Source organism: Erpetoichthys calabaricus, chromosome 16 (assembly GCF_900747795.2).
Source record: "Erpetoichthys calabaricus chromosome 16, fErpCal1.3, whole genome shotgun sequence".
NCBI lineage: Eukaryota > Metazoa > Chordata > Cladistia > Polypteriformes > Polypteridae > Erpetoichthys > Erpetoichthys calabaricus.
The window spans coordinates 97,115,458-97,138,174 of NC_041409.2; the positions used below are offsets into that span (position 1 = coordinate 97,115,458).

The 22,717-nt window shown below is 37.9% G+C and overlaps 1 protein-coding gene across 1 annotated transcript in view; it reads right to left on the reverse strand.

Annotated features, from left to right (window-relative positions):
* Positions 1-22,717, reverse strand: part of arid4a (AT rich interactive domain 4A (RBP1-like)) — a 67,915-nt gene that overhangs the window by 23,872 nt on the left and 21,326 nt on the right. The window contains exons 6-16 of the mRNA XM_028822151.2: positions 21,851-21,930; positions 21,635-21,729; positions 20,691-20,823; positions 20,345-20,424; positions 19,624-19,700; positions 19,367-19,539; positions 10,053-10,125; positions 9,301-9,395; positions 6,970-7,067; positions 6,112-6,481; positions 460-716 (exon numbers count right to left, since the gene is read on the reverse strand). Of these exons, the coding sequence (XP_028677984.1) occupies positions 460-716; positions 6,112-6,481; positions 6,970-7,067; positions 9,301-9,395; positions 10,053-10,125; positions 19,367-19,539; positions 19,624-19,700; positions 20,345-20,424; positions 20,691-20,823; positions 21,635-21,729; positions 21,851-21,930 (1,531 nt within the window). The remainder of the gene's footprint in view (positions 1-459; positions 717-6,111; positions 6,482-6,969; positions 7,068-9,300; positions 9,396-10,052; positions 10,126-19,366; positions 19,540-19,623; positions 19,701-20,344; positions 20,425-20,690; positions 20,824-21,634; positions 21,730-21,850; positions 21,931-22,717) is intronic.

Genomic DNA, 22,717 nt, shown 5'->3' on the forward strand with positions numbered 1-22,717 from the left:
TGGTCCTTCAGGACCGGAGATGGCGACCCTTGCATCAGAGTATGCACATGCACGCACCCACACACACACAAGATAAGGGCCACTAATTACGGAGTTACTGTTAACCTTTAGAGCCGACTGGTTGTTCAAGGTTCTGACAACACACCGTGTAGATTATTTCCTTCAAACACATGGGGATAAATATTCTGAAATAAAACTCGGGTAACTGGTAAATGCTTTAGACTAGTTGAAATTCCCCTTAATGCAAGTTAACAAAGAACACCAGAAGCTAACACCTTTATTTTTCTGGAAATTGGTTAGAAATCTCAAACCAAACATGAGAAGGCAAAACAGTGACTCGTCTCAATCACAAACTGTACTGCAGCTCAAATAGAGCCTAAATCAGGTCACGTTTTCCTAAGTAATGGACTCAAGTATGTCATTTTTTTGCTGGTTATGTTATATTGCTTTCTTATTTACCTTTCATTGGCCTTTTCCTCGCTGTCCTCCTCATCAGACTCTTTTTCCGAATCTTCTTGCTGTCTATGTCGCCGTTCAACTTTTTGTCTTAATGGAGTTCTCCTTGGTGGCGTTTCATTGGACCCTTTCTCGGTTTTCTCTGATGTCATCTCCTCCTTTTCAGCATCTGCTTTATTATCTTCTCTTAATTTGTCCAGTTTTGGAGATTCCTTTGTTTCCAAGACGTTGTTAACTGGCATACTTCTTCTGCTACGTACCTGAAAATAACAAAACAAAAATGAATTCAAAATGCAAAACCCTGTGCTAAACTCTGGTTGCGTCACAAATATAATAATGGGTTATTGGGTTGGTTTTTTTTTTTATCATTTTTTTTCTTTTATTTCTGTAACAGCACACAAGACTTAGAATGCATCTTGAAGATGAGTAGAGCATCAAAGTCAGGCTGATCAATGAGCAATGTTTTACACTGTTGTCTTTCTAATTCTAGTCTTAATTTTAATCAATTTTGTAGCACCCAGTACAACTGTGTACAGCAGTCATTTTGGCTCGTCCAACAATAATGCAATGATTCTTAAAAGATATATAACCTTGTCTTCATAGGGTCTTCTGATATGGTGGCTACCACATATAGTTGAAGTCAGAAATTTCAATACAATTGGGGTGAATTCTTTAAAACTCATTTAATAACGCCTCCACAGATTTTATACTAACAAACTATAAAATTTGGCGTATCGTTTAAGATGTCTACTTTATGCTGGACAAAAGTAATTTTTTCCAACAATGTTCACAGACCTCCGAGTATGTCACTTTTAATGGACTATATCACAATTCCAGTGGGTCACAAGTTTACATACACTTTGTTCACTGTACCTTTAAACAGTTTGGAAAATTCCAGAAAATGTCAAACCTTTAGGAAATTGAATAATTTTCTTCTAATAGCCAATTAGCCTAATTGGAGTGAGGACGTGAATGCATGTTAAGGCCTACCATCAAAGCCACTGCCTCTTTGCTTGCCATAATGGAAAATCAAAAACAATCAGCCAATATCTCAGACAATAAATTGTGGACCTTCACAAATCTGGTTCATCCTTATGAACAATTTCTAAACACCTGAAGGTTTCACATTCACCTGTACAAACAATAATACACAAGAAAAAACACCGTGGGACCACACAGCCGTCATACCGCTCAAGATGGAGACACATTCTGTCTCCTAGAGAAGAAAGTACTATGGCACGAAAAGTGCAACTCAGTCCGGGGACAACAGCAACGGACCTTCTGAAGATGCTGGAGGAAAAGGAAACAGGTAGACGAGTGTCGATATCCACAGTAAAACGAGTCCTATATCAACATAAACTGAAAGGCTGCACAGCGAAGAAGCAGCCAATGCGTCAAAGCGACCATAAAAAAAATCCAAACTGCAGTTTGCAATGGCATGTGGGGACAAATATCTTACCTTTTGGAAAAATGTCCTCTGGTCTGAGGACTTCAAGATCAAACTGTTTGACCATAATGACCATTGTTATGTTTGGAGAAAAAAGGGGGAACCTTGCAAGCCAAAGAACACCATCTCAGCCGTCAAGGGTGGAAGTATCATGTTGTAGGGGTGCTTTGCTGCAGGAGGGACTGGTGCACCTCACAAAATAGATGTTACCATGAGGAAGGAAAATGATGGAGATATACTGTAGGAACAGAACATCTCAAGAGCTCAGCACTGAAGTTGAAGCTCAGTCACAAATGGGTATTCCACATGAACAATGAGCCCAAGCAGATCTCCAAAGTTGTGGCAAAATGGCTTGAGGACTACAAGGTCAAGGTGTTGGAGTGGCCAACAAAAAAGCCCGGACCTCAATTGGATTGAAAATTTGTGGGCAGAAAAAGACAGTGTGTGAGCAAGGAGGCCTACGAACCTGTCCAAGTTACCAAGCGGCCAAAATTCCAGCAACTCATTGTAAGAAGCTTGTGGAAGGCGACCCAAAACGTTTGGCTCAAGTTCAACAATCTAAAGGCAATGCTACCAAATATTAACAAAGTGTATGTAAACTTGTGACCCACTGGAATTGCAATATAGTCAAGAAAAATCGAAATACTCAAAGGTCCGTGAACAGTGCTGGAAAAAATTAATTCTGCCCTGCACAAATTAGATGCCTTAAATGATATGCCCAACTTATAGTTTGATAGAATAAAATCTGTGGAGGGGTTAGAAAGTGAGCTCTAAAGAATTCACCCCAAGTGTACGGAAACGTCGGAGTTCAACTGTAGCTATGGACAGCGTTACTGGTAGTAATCCAGGTCTCAGTAGGGGGCAGCCAATCACATAATATCTGCCCAGAGTAAGTGCTGCACACCGGTAGGTCTAATTTTTTATGTGGGAACAGCAGCGGTGGGGTTAGCTCAGCCAGTCAGAAGAAGAAGTCGCAGTCTTCTGCATTACTTACTTGACAGAACAAGAATTTGAATGAATAACCATGTTATTAAATATGCCCCATTTATATATAAAAAATAAAATAAATAAATCAATAAATCCAGGATGACAAATTAAGCAGAGACTTTAAAAAAAAAAAAAAAAAAAAAAAAGGCGTCTCACAAAAATCAAGATGTTGGAGGCGAGTAGGATAAAGTGCCTTGTGACAGTGTGCTATGTGTGAAATAGTGACTTCTGAAGGGAGCTGGATCAGATAAATGGAACTAAATCATATCTATCCTTCTACTAAATGCAGTTTGGGAAATAGGGCACACATGACACTTCACACAACCAACCAAATAACCCTTCATCTTTGCCAAAACATGCAACTCTTGCCTTAAAAATAAGCAGGCAACAGGTTCTTGAAAAAGAATATTAAAAAAAAAAACTTTCAAACAAATGCTGCTGCAGAATCCAACATCCTCCAACTGCCTTTCCTTCATTTTCACTGCCACTCTGAACTGCAAACAAACAAACCAGATGATCTGGAAAAAGCCAGTAAAAAGTGAACTCCACCTGTCATCAACAATCAACCACAAGCTGGACTGTAAATACTGCGCAACATTTTTGTTCACCTTACAGAGCTCTTTGACCTTTACAAAGGAAGCCCCTCTGACAACACAGAGATGAAGGGGGGGAGAAAAAAAAACAAAACACATTTATTTAACTTGTTTACAACACGTTCCAAACGCATTCTTCATGGTGGTTAGAAAAGAAGTAGAAGAAAAAATACTTCAGCATGTCACAACAAATGCTGGAGCACAAAAAGGAAGCACAGTGAAATCAGTCACACACAAACCTCTACTGGAAAACCTTCCTCTGAGAAAGAGCAAGTTGGTCCACCGCCCTGGGCAGGAAACGATCTGCCAACAATCCTTCAGCAAACTAACTCTGTTCCAAATGTGTATGTGTTTTTAGGAAAGTACCACAAAAGGATAGCCGAAAATAAAAGTAGTTTATAGTGCCCATCCCTCAGTCCCTTCTGTTTTACTGGTATTACACTGAATACATTTTCATGCAGATTAGAGCTTTACATACCAGTTAACATTAGGAGACCAAAAATAGGAAAGAACTCATAGTGTAAGCAGATTGTACAGTCACTGTCCAGAAATCCACTATAAAATCACAATTATGTATGTCAGACTAACTGTAATTAAAAAAAAAAAAATTCATTCAAGCTTCATATGCACAAAGCATACAATTCTTCAGCTCAAAATTATATAATCATGTACATCTGTCTCGCTTGAAATTGTCCAAGATGTTTCCAGGGCAAGATCCAACCTGTGAACGCTGCAATCAAGCTCCAGCCTCACTGGGTCACATGTTCTGGGCCTGCACCAAATTAACATCATTCTGGACAAAACTTTTTTAAGTGCCTTTCAGACAGCCTGGGTGTCACAATCCCTTCTAACCCATTAACAGCCGTGTTTGGTGGGCTCACAGAGGGGCTTAAAGTGGAGAAGGACAAACAAACTGTGATCGCCTTCACTACACTATTGGCACGCAGACTTATTTTGCTAAACTGGAAGAATCCTAACTCTCCACTTTTATGTCAGTGGGTAACTGATGTTTTATACTATTTGTAATTGGAAAAAATCAAATTCTCACTTAGAGGATCTGTGCAGAACTTCTTCAAAACCTGGCAGGATCTAATAAACAATATTTTAGAATACGCTCTTAAAGCACTGAGGAAGTAGATTCTCTCCCCATTTCTTTTTCGTCTCCATTTATCTGTAATCACCTATTAAACTCATCAATTTGTTTATTTTTACTATTTTTAAGTTTTATTCCATTGGCCATGCTCTCTTTCTCAGGGGTGGGGGTTGATTTGTTTTCAATCCTATTTTTTTTTTGTAAAAATTGTTGTATTTCTATGGAATGATTACAATAAAATCAATAAAATTAAAAAAAAAGAAAGAAAAAGAAATGCAGCACATTAAAATTCATCCATCCATTTTCTTAACCCACATAAATATGGCAGGGTCAAGGAGAAGATGGAGCCTATTCAAGCAAAGAATAGGGCACAAGGCAAGAATAATCCCTGGACAGGGCACAAAGTCCATCCCATGGGAAATACAATTCCAAAATAACAATAATAATAATACTTTACATTTATATAGCGCTTTTCTCACTACTCCAAGTGCTTCTATGCAGGGAGTACCCAGGATGCAATATAACTGCATGTTGTAATAATTACATGCATCAGTAAAATCATGTCATTTTCTAATCCGCTTAATCCAGCCTGGAATCGCAGGAGGAGGGTTCTGGGGCCTCTTGCATATATTAAAAATATTTTTCATATCAAACATTATATTTTCAATTATTGGATGACAGCCATACTACAAACATAAGGACACACTGCACAACGGCAACAGCTTACCCCGAGCTAAATTCAGAGACTGTACCCAAGTATACATGGACCATAACCAAGTCTTCCCAGTCTTACTGTACGGAATGCAAAGATCCTTACATTTTTTTTAATCCTATAGAGATGAAATTTCAAATGTACCTTTAATCAAGTAAAAGGGGAATAAAGTAATAAAAAAAAATAATCTGCAATACACCAACTGAAAAAACACTGTTAGTATACTGTAACCAAAGTAATAGCATAATATCATATCATGGAGTCCCAGGCAATTCCCACAGCCATCTCTCAACTCTCTTCTTTATAAAAAATAAAGTCAGTTTAGCTTGAGGAGACATTTTATAGATGTGCTATACTTTTTAGCAACAGAACGCTCACAAAATCCATTTATTTTCACAAAAAAGAAAACAAAAGGCTTTTAATTGCTTATCAAATTTATATTTCTCTTGAAATTCCAATGAGAAATACATTCGAGTTTATCAAGTGGAAAGGAGTGCCATCAACAATCCATCCATCCATTATCTAACCCGCTATATCCTAACTACAGGGTCACGGGGGTCTGCTAGAGCCAATCCCAGCCAATACAGGGCGCAAGGCAAGAAACAAACCCCAGGCAGGGCGCCAGCCCACTGCAGGCCATCAAGAATGGTAACTGTAAAAACAGCTGCATGTAGAATCATTTTAGTAATCGGTTTGACAATGTAGGTAAACTATACCTTTAGAATTTCTAACAGAGCTTGAAACACATTTCCCATGTTAAAACAAACTAAACACATCCTTGCTGTGTTCAACTTGTAGGCCAGCAGGCATGGTTGTCACTTACCCTTGGAGAATGAATCTCTTTTTGATCTTTATCACTCTCAGAATCGCTACCGGAATCATGATCTTCCTCTTCATCTTCTTCATCATCGTCGTCGTCATCCTCCTCCTCCTCCTCCTCATCCTCCGCTTCCTGGGTTTTCTCAAGTTGAGCTACAGGCTCATCCACATCCACATCTGCCTCTTGCTTTTCTTCTTCCTCACACTCTTCATCTTCGGTAGCAGATACAACTGCCTGATCAATAACTTTTTCTTTTGTCTCCTCTTTATCTTCTTCTTCTTCTATAACCACTTGAGGTTTAGGATTATTATGGTGGATAGTTCTAAACTGGATGTTTGCTGATCTACAATATTCTTCAAAGCCATAAAGGTACCTAGGAAAGAAGGGAAACAAAGACTATTTAATTGCAGATACATGTGGGGCGAGTAAGGGATGGTGCACAGGTTCCATCACCAAGCAGTAAGCAGGTATGCACTGACCAAGCATGGAGTGCGATTTAGGTACACAACAAGTTCCCTGAAAAAAGAAGACACCTTAAATGATATTGCCATAAGTAGCACATTTTTACTTCAAATACCCATGAGCACCCATCACTGCAAAATGCTTAAAGCTCTATCAGATATGCATGCAGCTGCCCGTTTAGCTTAGTAGGCTATTGGCATCTACATGCATAGCAAGTACGCCATTTGACCGTTTGCATGCTACAGACCAGAACTCTGTACAGACACTGGAAAATGTGAAGCTATGATGATGTCTTGGCCGGCAAGCTTCAATAAAAATGGCAAATCTTCAAATTAGCAATCCACCTGTTGCCTTTGATTAACAACTCCATGCTACAGTAGTCAAATAAGAACTACTTACTTCCTGTATGCAGTTTTAACATTGTATGATGCTGCAGAGTTGAGAATTGGAATGCCAAGGTCCATGTAGATCTGCTTCCACACAGCTCCACTATCAATCTGCAAAACAAATTATAACAAAGAATTAAGAATCAAGCAAAAAAATAAAAAATAAAATTCAAAACCAATTAAACACTGAGTATCACTTTAACTAAAAGATTACCGTAGCTGAATTGATGAAAAACCAATATCATGTAAAGTAAACCAGCAGTGAAAGCAGGCATGAGTTTCTAAAAATGGCAAACATCTAGAGTAGTGGAATTGTACACATGTATTAGACCTGTATAGCCTCAACAATATAAGAAATTAGAAAGGTAAAAACTGATGATACATTTCAATGCTACATTGAAGAGCTGAGTGAGGCCCAAGGAGAGTGCAGCTGAACTACTGTACTTACTTTTATGAGCATTTATGAGAGCCTTTCATTATGATGAGCTAACCTAAGCACTGAAGGGAGTGAAAACAGCAGCACGCAATTGAATGGAAAATGTCCGTAACAAAGCAACAAATGCAAGGTTGTGTTAGTGTGCTTTTAGATACAAATATTAGTGAAGAAGTGGCAAGGAGCCTTAATGTTTTACTTTTAAAGCAAGAGCTACTGACTTGTATCCAAGCTGTACTAACAGCTTACCTTCAGCCAAGAATCCTAACATTTACTTACAAGATATTAAATCAACTGTCATACCTGGCAGTACTGTGCCCTGTGTAATGTAGGAACAAGCATATGTGGTGGTAAGCATCTATTTAAAGTAGTAGTTTGAGGCTGCACTTCCAGGTTTACCAAGCAAGCATTGCACTTCTTGCCTAATACTGTGGTGCCTTGGTTTGTGAGCATAATTCGTTCCGGAAACGCGCTTGTAATCCAAAGCACTCGTATACCAATGCGAATTTCCCCATAAGAAATAATGGAAACTCAGATGATCCATTACACAATCCAAAAATATTGACATAAAAATGATTAGCACAAAATATAAAGTAAAAATACATAAAACAAATTAACCTGCACTTTTACCTTTGAAAAAAATCGTGGCTGGTGTGAGGGAGACGAGAGAGAGGAGAGGAGGAGGAGGGTTATTGTGTAGAATGACTTTCACTATAACGAATGCAATCCCTGCTATCTGTTGGCTCACTGGAATCTTTTTTTTTGCAACTTTAACGAGGAACCTCTCCAATGACAGTTGCTTTTGCCTCCTTTTGAGGATTTAGCGGAAATGGGACATTGCATTGTCATTAAACAGATTCATCGCTCGCACACAAAATAAAAAAAATGCTTTACGCACACACACGTGGTCACAATGCTATAGTAAAACAGTATACACTCATACGGATGTTGACTATACGAATGAGGCATGCTGACTGAGACCGGGCATGGGAGACGATTACCCACAATCCCGCAGCGAGCGAGTGAGAGAGAGACAGAGAACCACCATCGGCTCAGGAGCGATAACATGACACTCGGCAGGCAAAGTATATACGTACTACTCATATTGCAAAACCTTGCTTGTTTATCAAGTTAAAATTAAAATTTTTTGCTCGTCTTGCAAAACACTTGTAGACCAAGTTACTCACAATCCAAGGTGTTACTGTACTATAAAACATGCTGCCACAGACGTAGATGTGTCAATATGTGATAACTTAGAACTATGCAAACAGATTTTAGGAGCTTGTCCAATTATTTGTTCGGATTGTAGCTCTTTCTTATTATGCTACCATGACAATCAAAGACCATTTTACAGAATGTGTACTGTGATATGGCCTAAGATTCAAAATCTTGCGCACCAAGATCCAGCAATGCCCTGTGTCACCATAGGCACTGGAGTCAAGAAACAACAACTTCAACTTGTCTTCACTGACAAATGATTTCAATAAATATGAAATGTCATGTTACAATTGTCATTCTGCATTAATTGTTTACTAGCCCTTCTGAGCCGATTTTGCTGTTCTTTGGATTAAATTCTATGGTTTTGAGAGTTCATTTGAATATAAATATAAAGCAAATTTTCATTGAAAATGTCTATTTTTGTCAGTAAATTAATTTGCTACCACTCATCTATTACGGAATAGAACATGGATTAGTACTGGGAAATCCAGGAGATAAGACACAGAGAATTTCTAAGATTCTACAACCAAAAAAAAAGGAAGTACTACCAACTTGCTGCAAGCCTGAAAATATGCACCAAATTTCAGAAATTAATGACAAAAGATAATGACATAAAAGACAATTTCAGGAATAATTCTCTAAGGCGGGGATAATCTGAATGCTTCAAGCTGAATTCAAGTAGGTTACACTTACATTGTCACAGCCACCTTGGTGGTATACCAATCGAAAAAGTTTGAAGAGATTCAGATCTTTGTAGCCTAGAACTGGAGGTTTATTTATTGGAGTTCCTATGCAATAGAAAACAGAGAAAATATTAATTTGTCAGAATTCCATAGGCATGATGATGTTTTGTAAGTTCTTATTTCTGAAAGATGTCCTGGCGTTTTGAGACAAAGGGATGAAAGTTAATTGTTGAATCAGAATAGTGAGTAAAGGAACAAAGACATAAATATACCAGACAAATCATAATCATTCATCAGAAAAAATAATCTTAAAATAAAGAGAAAGCATGTATAAACTTAATAGTCAAGCTCGTCTTCTAACCCTTACGTAAAATGGCTTCCAACTTTACTAAACAGACATATATGATTATTTTTAAAGAAAATAGTGGCTGGACAAAGTATCTAGAAAATCAAAACTGGTCTTATCAAAGAAACCTATCAGAGAGAGCTACAAAATGATTGTGGATTTTATATATAGTGGAAAATTAAATAAATAAATGATAGGTGTACAGCACTGCCAAGGCTTAATGTATTTCACTCAAAACTGTACTTCAGATTCCCATCACTTTTTGATGCTGTTCCCTCTATCTCAAACATAACTCCTACTGTAATGGGTTAAAATTTTCCTACCCTCTCAAAATTATTAGAAGGTATTTTTTAGAATTTTGAAATTAAAGACCATTGGAAATGTAAAGTAACTATCTAAATAATCTCTGAACTCACCTCTATCCTCCATAAATTTATACAGCTGTTGAAGGAAATTGTCTTTTTCTTCTGGGTCAGGCTCTTCCTCTGGCTGTTAAAAACAAGAGTTAAATCTGGAATGTTACCTATGGATATAAATGACTTACCAATTGATGGATAATCATTTCAAAGCATCTTGCAGTAATATTCTCAAAGCACTCAAAAACTAAACATTTTTTAACAAGACAATGAGCAATTTAATTGCACAGTAATGTCTGCCCTCGTACTGCACGAATCTCGTGTACCAACACTGACTGCCAGTCTCAGATCACACCCAGTCTGTAAGGAAACATACTTGACAGCAAGAGCTGGGAGGCGACTGTAGCCACAAAGCACCTGTCTGGAGGAGGATAACATGCAAATAGCGGAAGGGCAACATTTTGAATTTTTTCACAGCACTGAAATTAGCAGAATATTTACTTAAATCTTGATGCACTTTTCCTCATAGATGACTACAATAATGACAGTAAACATATCTTAATTCTATGAATATCTTAAGAAAATGTAACATCTTCTGTTACCATTGGGCATACAATTAATGGTTTAAAAGGGCAGGTCTAGCTTAGAAGCCAAGTTAATCAAGAACAGGGAAAATATTTGAATTTGTGCAAAGACATTTTTAGATACATTTGCCCCGATTTGAAGGAATCCAGCAATCAAACTTGTCTATTGATGATGCAACTAGTTGAGGGCTTGTTTAGAACAAAGACATTTTAATTTCCCCTTGGGGATTAACAAAGGATATCAAATCTACAGTACATTAAAAATACACAAATGTGCCACCCCACCCTACTATGCAAGCACATATAAAACAGGAGTTTTTAAATTCTAAAATTGAAAAATTATGGAATGTTCACTACTCAAGTTATCGTAAATAAGCTGATGTCTCACACTGCTAGTAAAGATTAGTTAAATATAGTAATACTCTCTAAACCACACTCCATTTGACAAAGAATCTGCCTTCAGACACCCCCCCCCCCTTCCACCCCCCTTTCAATGCTTCCCCTGCAAATATCATCCAGCTTTTAGTCGCATTTCCACTCACTGACCAATCAAAGGCTGCCACAGGTACGTTAACTCTTCTTGTCGTTCTAGGAAATGAAGGACTCATAAGACAACAAACCGGGTAGACTCCACAAAAGCTGCAGACTTCAAAATGGTAACAAAAACCATGCATTGCCTCTCTAAGACACTTAGAAAGGTCCAGAACATTAAAACAAAGATGAACTGATTCGTGGTAAATAAAGGAAAAAAAAATTAAAGAGCTGCTTTGCAGCCAACCATTCAGGCTCTTTCCATTTCAGCCTTCCGAATGTGATCCATTATGTCCAGTGGATTAGTACTGTGTCTAACTAAGGCTACACCAATCTTTTAAAGGCGGTTGGTAATCTAAAACAGCCTACAGAACTACATCACCAGCAGCAGCAGCAGCAGCGCTCACTGCTGCATATTAACATGCTGACCATCACTGACAACACCCATCACACAGCAGCTTCCGCCAATCCAGACTTTGCCTGTGTAAGCCACACCTTCTTCACCAGCTCATCTAAGCAGCAGTCAGCTATGCTGGATTAACATGAATCAAGTAAATAAGTGTTATTCACTCAATATCGTTCAGTTAACCTCACTTGCCAAGCTGGTTTAGGACATAAAAAGCAGACTCTGACAAGTAATCATTTAAAACAAACAGGCTAACAACCGTGTTACTCCATTCCTTTCACAAAACTTCTAGCAATCCAGCTGACTGGAAAAATATAACCTCATAATATGCCAGAGTGCAGACCCTGGGCTAAATTAAGAAACCCCAATTAATTCTAAGATACGACATACGATGATCCGTCAGAAAATGGATATTGAGAAACTACATTGCAGCCTGCAGTTTTGGAATGCACAAGAACCCCCTCTCCTCCGCTACACATCCACACGAAGCAAATGAAACAAGCACGGAAGCACATAACTACTCTCCCAGTCTTTGAAGAGACAACTGGCAGCAAACCAGAGGCACGTAGCCAAGCAGTGGCTCAGGCCTCCTCTGTTTTGAGCATGCTCCCAGAGAAAGCCAACAGAATGTTGCCATGGCAACACTGTCGGAAGCCATATGCACAATCCTTTCAGTGGCGGCACTCGGCACGGGAAGAATAAGGCCCATTGTTGCTCCGCACCTACAACCTTTCCACCTACCATGGCAATGTGAGGCCGCCACATTCTCACACCGCTTGTAGAGCAGGATATAGGGTTTCAGTGTTAATAAAAGGAAACCGAACGGGATCAGTCTACAAAAAGATGAAAGTGTGTAATATTCAAAAGCTTTAAGCCTTACTTAAAAGGGTGTGAGAAACGAACATCACATGCAAGTAGTGAAAAAGGGAAACGGTGACTAGGAGAGCAAAACAAGCCAATGATTAACTTTAGAATGTACTCAATTTTGCTATATTTAACATTTTTTTGTATCATTTTCCACCAGTGTGTTTAATACATAAAAAGGTCAAAGTACTTAACTAATTGGCCTATAATGTTGCAAACAGGGCTGTGGAGTTGGTAGATAAATCCTTCGACTCCACCTCTGAGTCCTTAGTTTCTGGTACTTCTGACTCCTATGCTAATTTATTTTCCATGTTGATTGAAGGAAGGCAACATCCACGTCATTTAACCACAGAACTACTGGCTAGGAAGCTGACACTCTACCATATTGGCCAGTTTAAACAAAAGACAAGAAACCCTGAACACACATCAGGCCACAGCACACACCTCCACCTCCATCATTGCACTTGTTTACACTCAAATGAACTTGTTAAACACATTAGATATGAAATAAAATGAAAACACTTTTTGCAATGTACCATAATCCAGATTACAATCATGGGAATATCAGGTTGTATAATCGCTCAGCTGAACTTCACACTAGTAGTAACACAACTATGCACTGGGCTTTATTCTTACATCAGATAAGTACTTAATTAGGACTATTGTTTGTGAAATGGGACATTTGAACTGGCTGCATTTCTTTTTCATTACAATTTAAATTTATTAGGAGTCGGTACATTTTTGCCGACTCCAGGTACATAAAATTGTCTCCCGACTCCTTGACTCCGACTCCACAGCCCTGGTTGCAACAATATCATTAACATGTCTTTAATCTTTTCATTTTCTCTGCCACCTACACAAGTTGAATAAAAAACAAAAAAATAAACAATGGGAACTAATAAAAGTATAACCTTTGACAACACTCATATCACATGGGAGCCCAGTGCTAACCATATACAACTCAACATTCAGGACACAGCACAGTGCCCATGTCCAGTGACCATGTGACTGCACATGGCAGCTAAGACTTTCAAGGTTTTCTCAACTTTCAGCAACAAGAATTCACTGACCGAGGGTGAAATTTCAAATACTGAAAACAGAGACTTTCATTATTTTTGGCAAGACCCATCAATCAATTAGTCAAGTCACAGTGTATGGACTAAGGGTGTAAATTTTGATCACAATTCATAACAGAAAAATCAATCAAATCTAACCAATTAATAACCAATACAGTGATACCCCCAAGCCTATTGCGAAAGGTTTGTTCCAGACCCATCAGCGATAGGTGAAAATCTGCGATATAGAAAGACCATATAAATAACAATATTTTTAGTTTAAGCCTTAAAATACCCCTCCCACACGCTTTAAACACATGAAAACTTATTAAAACACACTTCGTAAGCACATATGACATGTGGATGTAGGGCCAAGGATATGAATAACATCTCTCTATTATTTAAAAATAAAAGTCCTGGCAGGGAGACGAGGCGTGATCTTCTCAGAAGACAATTCGACATCCCGCGAGAGACATTTTAACGTCACGCAAGACAAGGCAGTGAGACAGAAGGACAACTGCTGTACAGGCTTTTAAATGATCGATGCGCAGAGCGACAAGCAGAACAACAAGCAGAACAGGCATCTTGGCAGAAGCAGCACAAAGCCAGTAGCTGATCCGTCTGCTTCTCCTTAGCATGCATTCAGCTCCCGGGAGAGACGCGAAGTGGTAGGAGCGTAGCGTGCCTCCCTGGTGGATGTTAGGGGGCGGTGTTTGAGCGAAGCGATCGAGACCAGATCATCTCGAAGAGACACTTTGACAACACTCAAGACTAGACATTACAACCTTAGGAAGCAAAACCAGTGAGACGGTGACTTTTGCACGTCATGCCCTACTTACAAACAATTTAAAACAAGTTCCCGGACATCTAACCTAGCAGTTGTTGGAATGCTTTTGGCAGACAAACCTCAGGTGCTCCCAGCTCTTAAAACAACGATAAGCAGAACACACATCTTGCCAGCAGCAGCAAGCCAGCAGATGACCCGAGCACTTCTCTGTAGTGTGCGTTTAGCCCTCACAACCACCCAGCTGTACAGGCTTTTAAGTGATTAACGCAAAGTGCAACAAGCACAATACACAGCTGGCCAGCAGCAGCAAGACACTAGCTGAACCGATCACATCTCTTTAGCGTGTGTTCAGATCCCCCCCCCCCCCCCCCCTTCACAACGCAAGCAGCGTTATAAGTCCTGCGAGAAAGAGATTTCACCATGTCCGGGGCAGGAAATAAAAGACAAATGTTGTTTTTACAAAAGTTTTAAAGTAAAAATGAAAATAATGCATATGTAACAATTCCCATGAAAATAACAATCTCTTTAAATTGTTTATCCTGTAAATCAAACCCAGGGGTGGGCGAGTGAAGCGAGCTGGGGGTGGAGCCCCCTAGTAATAATAATAATATTAATAAATTGCCGATGTAGCGGGGGTGTGATAGCTGAACCGTGATATAGCAGGGGATCACTGTAATTGTTAAAAAGAGATGTCCTGTTTACTAATCACACAGGATATAATGTAAGGATACACTTCCCCAGAAAACAGTTCATTTATGAGTTGTAAGGATTTGTAAGTGAAAACAAGTCACAAACCATCTCTTTACAGTACAAAAAGGCACTTCATGTATTCGTTTTAGGACCTGGGACATATGGATGTAATAATTCTTTGCATTTATATAGCGCTTTTCTCACTACTCAAAGCGCTGTAACTGGGAGTTAGTCACATTCACAGCCTGTCATACTGCCAATATTCCAAGTATATTCAAATAGGCTCTTGCCATAGCAATGCTGTATGCTAAAAACATCACTGACTGCAAGCTGCACAATACCAATGAGAAATGCTTCCAAGTTCCACTTCATAGGGATGGCAAATTAGTAACCACAGTGCATGTAACCGTAAAAATCACAGCGAAACCTATAAAACATTGACACCACAAAAGAAGTGGGAAAAGATGATTAGGAACAAGAAGTGCTTCATGCACTATAATAAACTCATGCAGCCACTTTGCATGCAAGTCTACACATCTAAATGTCAGCAGTTGAGCTCCACCGAGTCTGCCAGTTTTCTGGCTGGATAATTTTGTGTCTGTACTACCACAGATTTCATCCATTAGTCTTCATTTATGTTATGGCACATTTTTCATACACCTCACAGTTATCAGCTTGCTCCATGCTGCAAGTTAACAGCAAGCTTATGCTGCATGCAGCTTGAGGTGAACACCCTTTAAAGAAGTAACTTGTAATAAACAAAAAAACCACAAGCCAGACAGTAAAATGACGTTATTGAGTTCTCTTTGTACTTAACGCTTTGCAAGACAAATGTCATCCATTAGTTTGCCTTTAATTTTCACAAAATAATAATAATAATAATAAAAACAATCCTCAATTATTTACCATTCAGTCTACAAAAAAAATAAAAATAAAAAACAGACGCACACACACAAGCGAGCGCACACGCACACTCGCATGCACACGCCTTGTATTTCTCCCAAAATCCCAACTGGAAAGCACATGACCTCAAAGTGGGTGAGGAACATTTAAGAAAAACACTTAAAAAATTTCCATAACATGGGAAAGCAGCATTATTTGCAGTGTTAACCAAGCATTTAGCTCTTGCATCTTCTCACCAATTTTTTTTTTTTTTTATTTAAAAATACAGCTGGTGGCACTGCCTCTAGATAACTGACTAGCTGTGTGTACTGTGCTATTTTAAACTACCGCAAACACTTTTGCATCATTTCCTCTGTCACGAGGAACAGACTTGTTTTATATGTGGTAACAAACTGTTTCAGGCTCAATATTACACGGTTTCCAGGAAACCCTGTCACCTTTTTTACTCAAAAGACTCCTAAACAGAGCTATGCTTGGCACACGTCATTGTCACTGATGACATCTACTCCGATTCCAGATGTGAAACAATCTAACATGTAGCTTAAGTAATGCCTTCACAGGTATGTTTACATGAACAAACGCTCTCAAAATGAGTCTGTATAAAAGGCATATCGGAGTAATGAAAATTATCTAATGCAAAATTAAGTGTACAACTGATATGATGTTAATTGCTTACCCTGACAAATACATTAATCAATCACTGGTTAATTGTTAGCATCCCTACTATAGGCCTCACAGCACTCAACAAAAAAGTCTTAAAGGTTTTCTGCACCCTCTAGCCACGTGCCTATTTCATCTTCATCTACTTCACAGTTCTAGGTGGGGTCGAATTACTTGATCAGCCTTCTCCATACAACTCTGTCCTGCACCTCTCCCCAGTCAAACCCTTTTCCCCCCACTCAGATGCCAATTTAAAAATGGGAGTAGATAGGACTGGCAAGTCTTATGCAGGACCCTAATGTGTATACACGCTATAAAATAATTCAGGGGACCTTTATCAATGCGTAAATGAATGCATGTTTGTAAGGTAAAAATTCAAATGTAACGATTCTGATCAACTTTCTGAATTGCAAACATTTAATATGTTGTGCCAACACAAAAACAATAGCAATTACTTTAGCTTATTAGTGTTAGTAATTTGAACTCAATTTCATTAATTCACTAATAAAAAACAAAAATGTTATGTCAACTTAATCAAGCAGACTGGGTGACACTATTTCTTTCCACCTTCATCTTTAAACAGGACGTCCAAATTGTGGCTAACTTAACATGTCTGCAAAAGTTCAAGGCACACTACCTGCTTACTGAACAACACTGTACAGTGTGTTGTGCAGAAACACTCTCTTAGAGCAAGTACAACTATTTATTAACACACTGTTTTGATCAAAGTGATAGCTGTATACAGGATTTGGTTCATAATATAAAATGGATGTTAACTTGCAATTGCTAACAAATAGTGAGATAAAACTATATGGAACAACTCAAAAGGTGTGAAATGTTGTAGATTCTTATTTGTGTTTGATAAGCACCTGTGTGGCGATAGCACTGCTGCCTCACAATAAGGAGGCCAGGCTTCACGTCTCAGGAGGGATAGATGATGATCAAGATATAAAAACAGAGTAATTTGAAACAGCTACTTTTTTTGTGTGTCACCAATTTAAAAACTGCTATCTAATAAATACATAATAATTACAAAAACTAATTCACCTTTCTCATTGAAGCGCGTTGGATCTACTTAATACAGATGGAAGTTAACATAACTCAAAAAGCTAGATGCCAATGGTTGCATTACATATTTTTGTTGACCTGAAACATTTGTTTTCAGCGTGTATTTAACCTTGAGATAAACAAAATTCAGAAGAAATTTAATATACAAATGAACAAAAATATTTAGCACGAGTTGTTTGTTTTTGTAAGTGAATGAAATAATTAATAACATATTATGTATTGTGGCGGATGGCTGGGGACCCTACCCAGATGGGAAGAACCGAAAGAGAGAGACCATACCTTCCCTGGGCCTTGAGAGGGCACCCGTCCTGGGTTACCTGGTGGCCATGGGAGCAGAGCTTGGAAGTGCAACCCTGTTGGAGCCTGTGGCCACCACCAGGGGGCGCCCAGAAGATGGCTACAAAGCCCTGGATTGCAGCACTTCCGCCACAACAGGAAGTGCTGCCGGAAGATCGTCATGCAGCACTATAAAAAAGGCCGCCTCACTCCATTCCAGGAGCCGGAGTCGGGAGGAAGAAGACCAAGCTTGTGAGAGGTGGAGTGAGGACGACAGAAGACAGAAAGAAGGGTCTGAATCGAGCATTGTGGGGTGTTGTACAATAAAGTAATAAACGCTTGTGCTTTTGGACATTCTGTGTCTGTTTGTCAATGTAAGGGGGCTGTACCTCCACAGCATTCTGTTTTATAGTTAACAGTAAGCATAAATGCCCTTCAATCATGACACAAAATAGTTTGGTAAAACCAGAAAATATTTTGCTTGGAGGGGATAAAAAGAGATAACATTGCATAGTTTTCAGAAGAAACACACTCTAAACTTGGATCATTAAGCTTTCAAATTCTACTCCATTTTTGTTACGTCAGATCTGATGGCCAACACCCCATCAAACTGATGTTTTCATGCACACATGTGAGAGAATGAGGAAAAAAAACAGTCCATGATTGAGGACTGAAATAATAATGCCTCTTATATGAAAAGAGAAACTTAGACAGCAGCAGCCACTCTGTACAGCCATAAAATCAATAGACAGTCAAATGGTTCTACATAATCCCAAGAGGCGTGCTTTTGTTCCTAACTTTAAAACACATTTACAACCTGATGCTAACCTGTGTGTATAAGCAGTGCAGAAAACCTTACAGACTAGGACAGAGTGATAAACGCCATAAATTCAAAACATCATAAAATCATTCTCAGAAATGCAATCACTTTTCACAAAGAAAACTCCTACTGACCTTTATAAATCTATTTTGTGGTATTTAAATTATGCAAGTACAAAGTACATAGAAAACAAAAAGCAATCCAAAAAATTCCTTTTTTAATTGAATTGTTTAAACTTGTGGACTTTCCATGTTAAAGAAATAGCCTCTGCTCTGAGATTTTAACACACAACAGTCAGGTAAGCAGAACACATGACTTTCCTTGCATAAAGCTACGAATTGAGCTGTAAAACACTGCAAGTCATTATTTTATTATGTGGAAACAAATGGAAGAAACTGAGGAAGGGGAAAAAAAAAACACACACACACTTTACTGAAGCAAAAAATCAATAGGTTTAGAGTATCTTACTAAGATAGTATTGCTGCCATATTGCATCCAGGTTGGAGATTTCATTTTTCCCCACAATACTCACAATCTGACACTCACATATATTGACAACAAGTGGTTAAATCATGTTTAGAGATGCCCATATTGTAAAAATTCACCGAAAATTCCTACCAGAATTTTCAACCAATCACAGTATTATAAAGTATGTGCAAGAAAAGTGAAAACGGAACACCAAAATGCTTTTCTAGCATAGTCAATTAAAAACTCCACAACCACATTTTACCTCTTCCTCTTCTTCTTCCTCCTCCTCTTCATCTTTCTCTTCATCTTCGTCACTAGCTCCACCTTCTCCACCTTCCTCTTCACTGCTGGAGGACTCAAGAATTTCACTCATATCCATCTTCCAGCTTTCTGGAATGACCTTAGTTTTCAAGAACTTTATAGTTTCCTGAAGCCCTGTGAACATAAAAGGCATTGAGGGTTAGTGCTTTCAGAATTTACCTGGATAAGATGAATCACTGCAGGATTTCACACCATTACCTTTTCTAGATGAATATTCTGGCTTTAATAAGCTCTCCACATCAAGCTCCAAGATATCTTTTCTTGCGACAGTGTAACTAAAAATGTTTTAAAATATATTAAAAAGGTCAGCAAAATAACCTCTCGGCAAACAAGTCGTAGAGTTTAATGAACATAAACTTTTAAAATTCAAGTTATAACAAAAAAACACAACTATTTTTGACATATTCTGAAAACCACTTGCTTTCTTGTTCACTTGTCAGATGAAATGACATCTCGGTACACTTCATGTTGTCACAGATGCATTGCTGACATCGAAGACCGAGAATGGTGCATTACGCTTTTACCTGGTAAGGTTTACGTTATTGATTATAAATTGAAATGCAGGTAACATCTACTGTTGTAATACAAGCCTTGTAAATAAACAGCACAATGTTCACAGGCAACATTTTAGTTCAGTCCATTGTGAGTAGACATTAACAGTTTGCATGCTATGGAACATTTTTAAAGTCCTTTAAAAGCCATGATATAAAAGTAACAGTAACATATTTCATGAGACATTGTTAATGGCAATGATTTAGTAGTACAGTTCAATAAATGTTAATTGACCAGTAATACCGGATGTATAATCAATGCCTAAAGTGTGGATTTAATAACTGTAATGGGTGTGCTGTAATATTATCCTTTGAAGTTTGACAAGTGTCAAGTTAGTATAATTGATAAAAATAAAAAAAATACTTACAATTTGGAATCTGCAAATGAGCGCACTAAACATTGGTCCTTTTTAATTGCCAAGTCATCGCTACAGCTTGGAGAAAGCACCTACAAAGTAAGATGACAGAAGTTCAATGAATTCATTATTCTATACACAAATGACCCAAAGTGATATGGTATGCAATACAACATTTAACTCTTAAAAAATTTAAAAGAACACAAATGTGATTTTTTACAACATTGCACAAAATACTTTTCTGTATAGCTAACTGAAATGTACATAAACTCTTTTCCTGTAAAGTGATCCTTCTTTGCAAGATGCACCACTAAATCATATTTAGTTTTAATTATATTCATGGACACGGAAACCTTACCAATGCAAGATATGATGATGTTTTATCCGAGCTGCTCTGTACACAGGCAACTTTGCCGAGCAGGTCGTCATGTAGACGCCTTTTATCTTCATCTTCTTCTTCACTGGATTCTTCTTCTTTGTCATCCTCAGTACTAATATAAAATATAACCAACATCAGGCTAGTGTGAAATGGTGTATTAATACTAAAAAATTGAAAAAGTACAACAATAAAAATAACACCAAGATGTTTTTTTCAGCTTTATATTAATCCTAATGTATTTGATGGTGCAAATTAAAACAAACCTATTACATACCGTAAAATTCTTAAACTCCTTTATGGTGTTCACTTTTTTGCAGGGTAGCTGGAGCCAATCCCTGTCAGCCCCAAGTTCAACAGAAAACAGTTCATTCTCACACATCACTACTCTCATAGGATCAACTCAGGATAGTCAATTATTATTCAAAACTTTAAGGATGTGAACAGAAACGTTAACACATCTCCACACACGTGAACATCAGGAGTGGGTATTAAACCCATGAAAATGGATCTGTAAAGCAGCTACGCTAACCACTATGTCACCATGCCATCTATTAAAACATTGTAATAAAAAAAAAAAAAAAAAAAAAAATCAGAATATCAGATCAAATAAGTTTTGCCCGTTTCCATTAACCACAAAACTGAAAAAAAAAAATGTAGAAATTTACCAGTGTTAAACAAGATACACATTTTAATGAAATATGCAGAAAATATGAATATTCCAAAAGATGAATGGACCTATAGGATCATTTTGTTCTTGCTTTATAGTGTGCAAACAACAAAAATATCAGGCTAAAAATAATACTTTGGAAAAACAACAAAAAAGTCAATTCACATTCTCTAAAAGAAACTGTACCCAAGTAACAAAGCCTTGAGCAGTAACATTTGAATTAAAAATACAAAAAATGCAACAAATAAAATCCTACACTGGAAGTGATGACCGCCTTCCTCGGTTTGCTTTTTTTGCGATGACAGGGGTGCCAAAGTGCTCAGGATTAGTTAGTGGCAGCTGATCCAGCGTCTTACAGAAATGGGGCAAAAAAAAAAAAAAAAAAAAAAAAGAAATATACTGTTAGTGGAAAAAGAAAAAAGACATTTGAGTACTGCTTTTTTGTGCATATGTATTTACTCTTATTGCCTACCTCACTTTCTGCAAAATGTCGTTCACCTTTAAGGCAAAGGGAGGTTCTCCTCAACGTCCTCTCGTCTCCATCATCAAACACTAAAAAACAAAACATTACACACAAAATAAAGGGAGTGTGTGTGTGTTGGAGAGAATCACAAGTTACTTTTACAGTATACGGTGTTACAAAAGTATAAACTGTCTTCACATTACCCAACAGTTCAGGAGTGAAGCTTATTATTAGACATAATATAACAAAACCACCACAGTCTGTTTGTCCAGTCAGAACCCAACGATTCTCATGACTTTAGTATCGTTTCTTGGTTCTAATGATCATCTTGGCTTGTTCTTGTAATGTAATTATATGGGAAATATTCCTAAGAAATACTTCATGTCTAGCCTCAGTCTACGCAGATGGTTCACTCGTCTATCTTTTTTGTAATACCCACTAAATTAATCTGAGTCACAAAGAGCCATCGCCCAAACTAAAGGCAATGGACGCAAGGCACTCTACTCATGTGCTGCCTCTGAAATGGCATAGCAAACCACTTGCTTTAAATTTTACATCTGAATGCCAATATCTTTATTGCTACAGGTAATGTAAATCTATATAACGAGAACACTACCACTGGTTAAACATTCTATCTTTACAATTCATAAAGTCTACCTCCAAATGTTCTTTATCATTCTCAGGCTGCTTCTGCAATAACTGCCCTCAGTTATTTTTAAATATATGGTAAAACAAGTCCAGAATTTCGTATCTGCGGCTCCATAATTCAAAAACTTACAAAATTACTTTTCTGGAGATTTAAAAAAAAAAAACAAACAAAAAAAAAAAAACACACACACACATTAATGATAGTGGTCAGATGTTCAAGTGAGGATT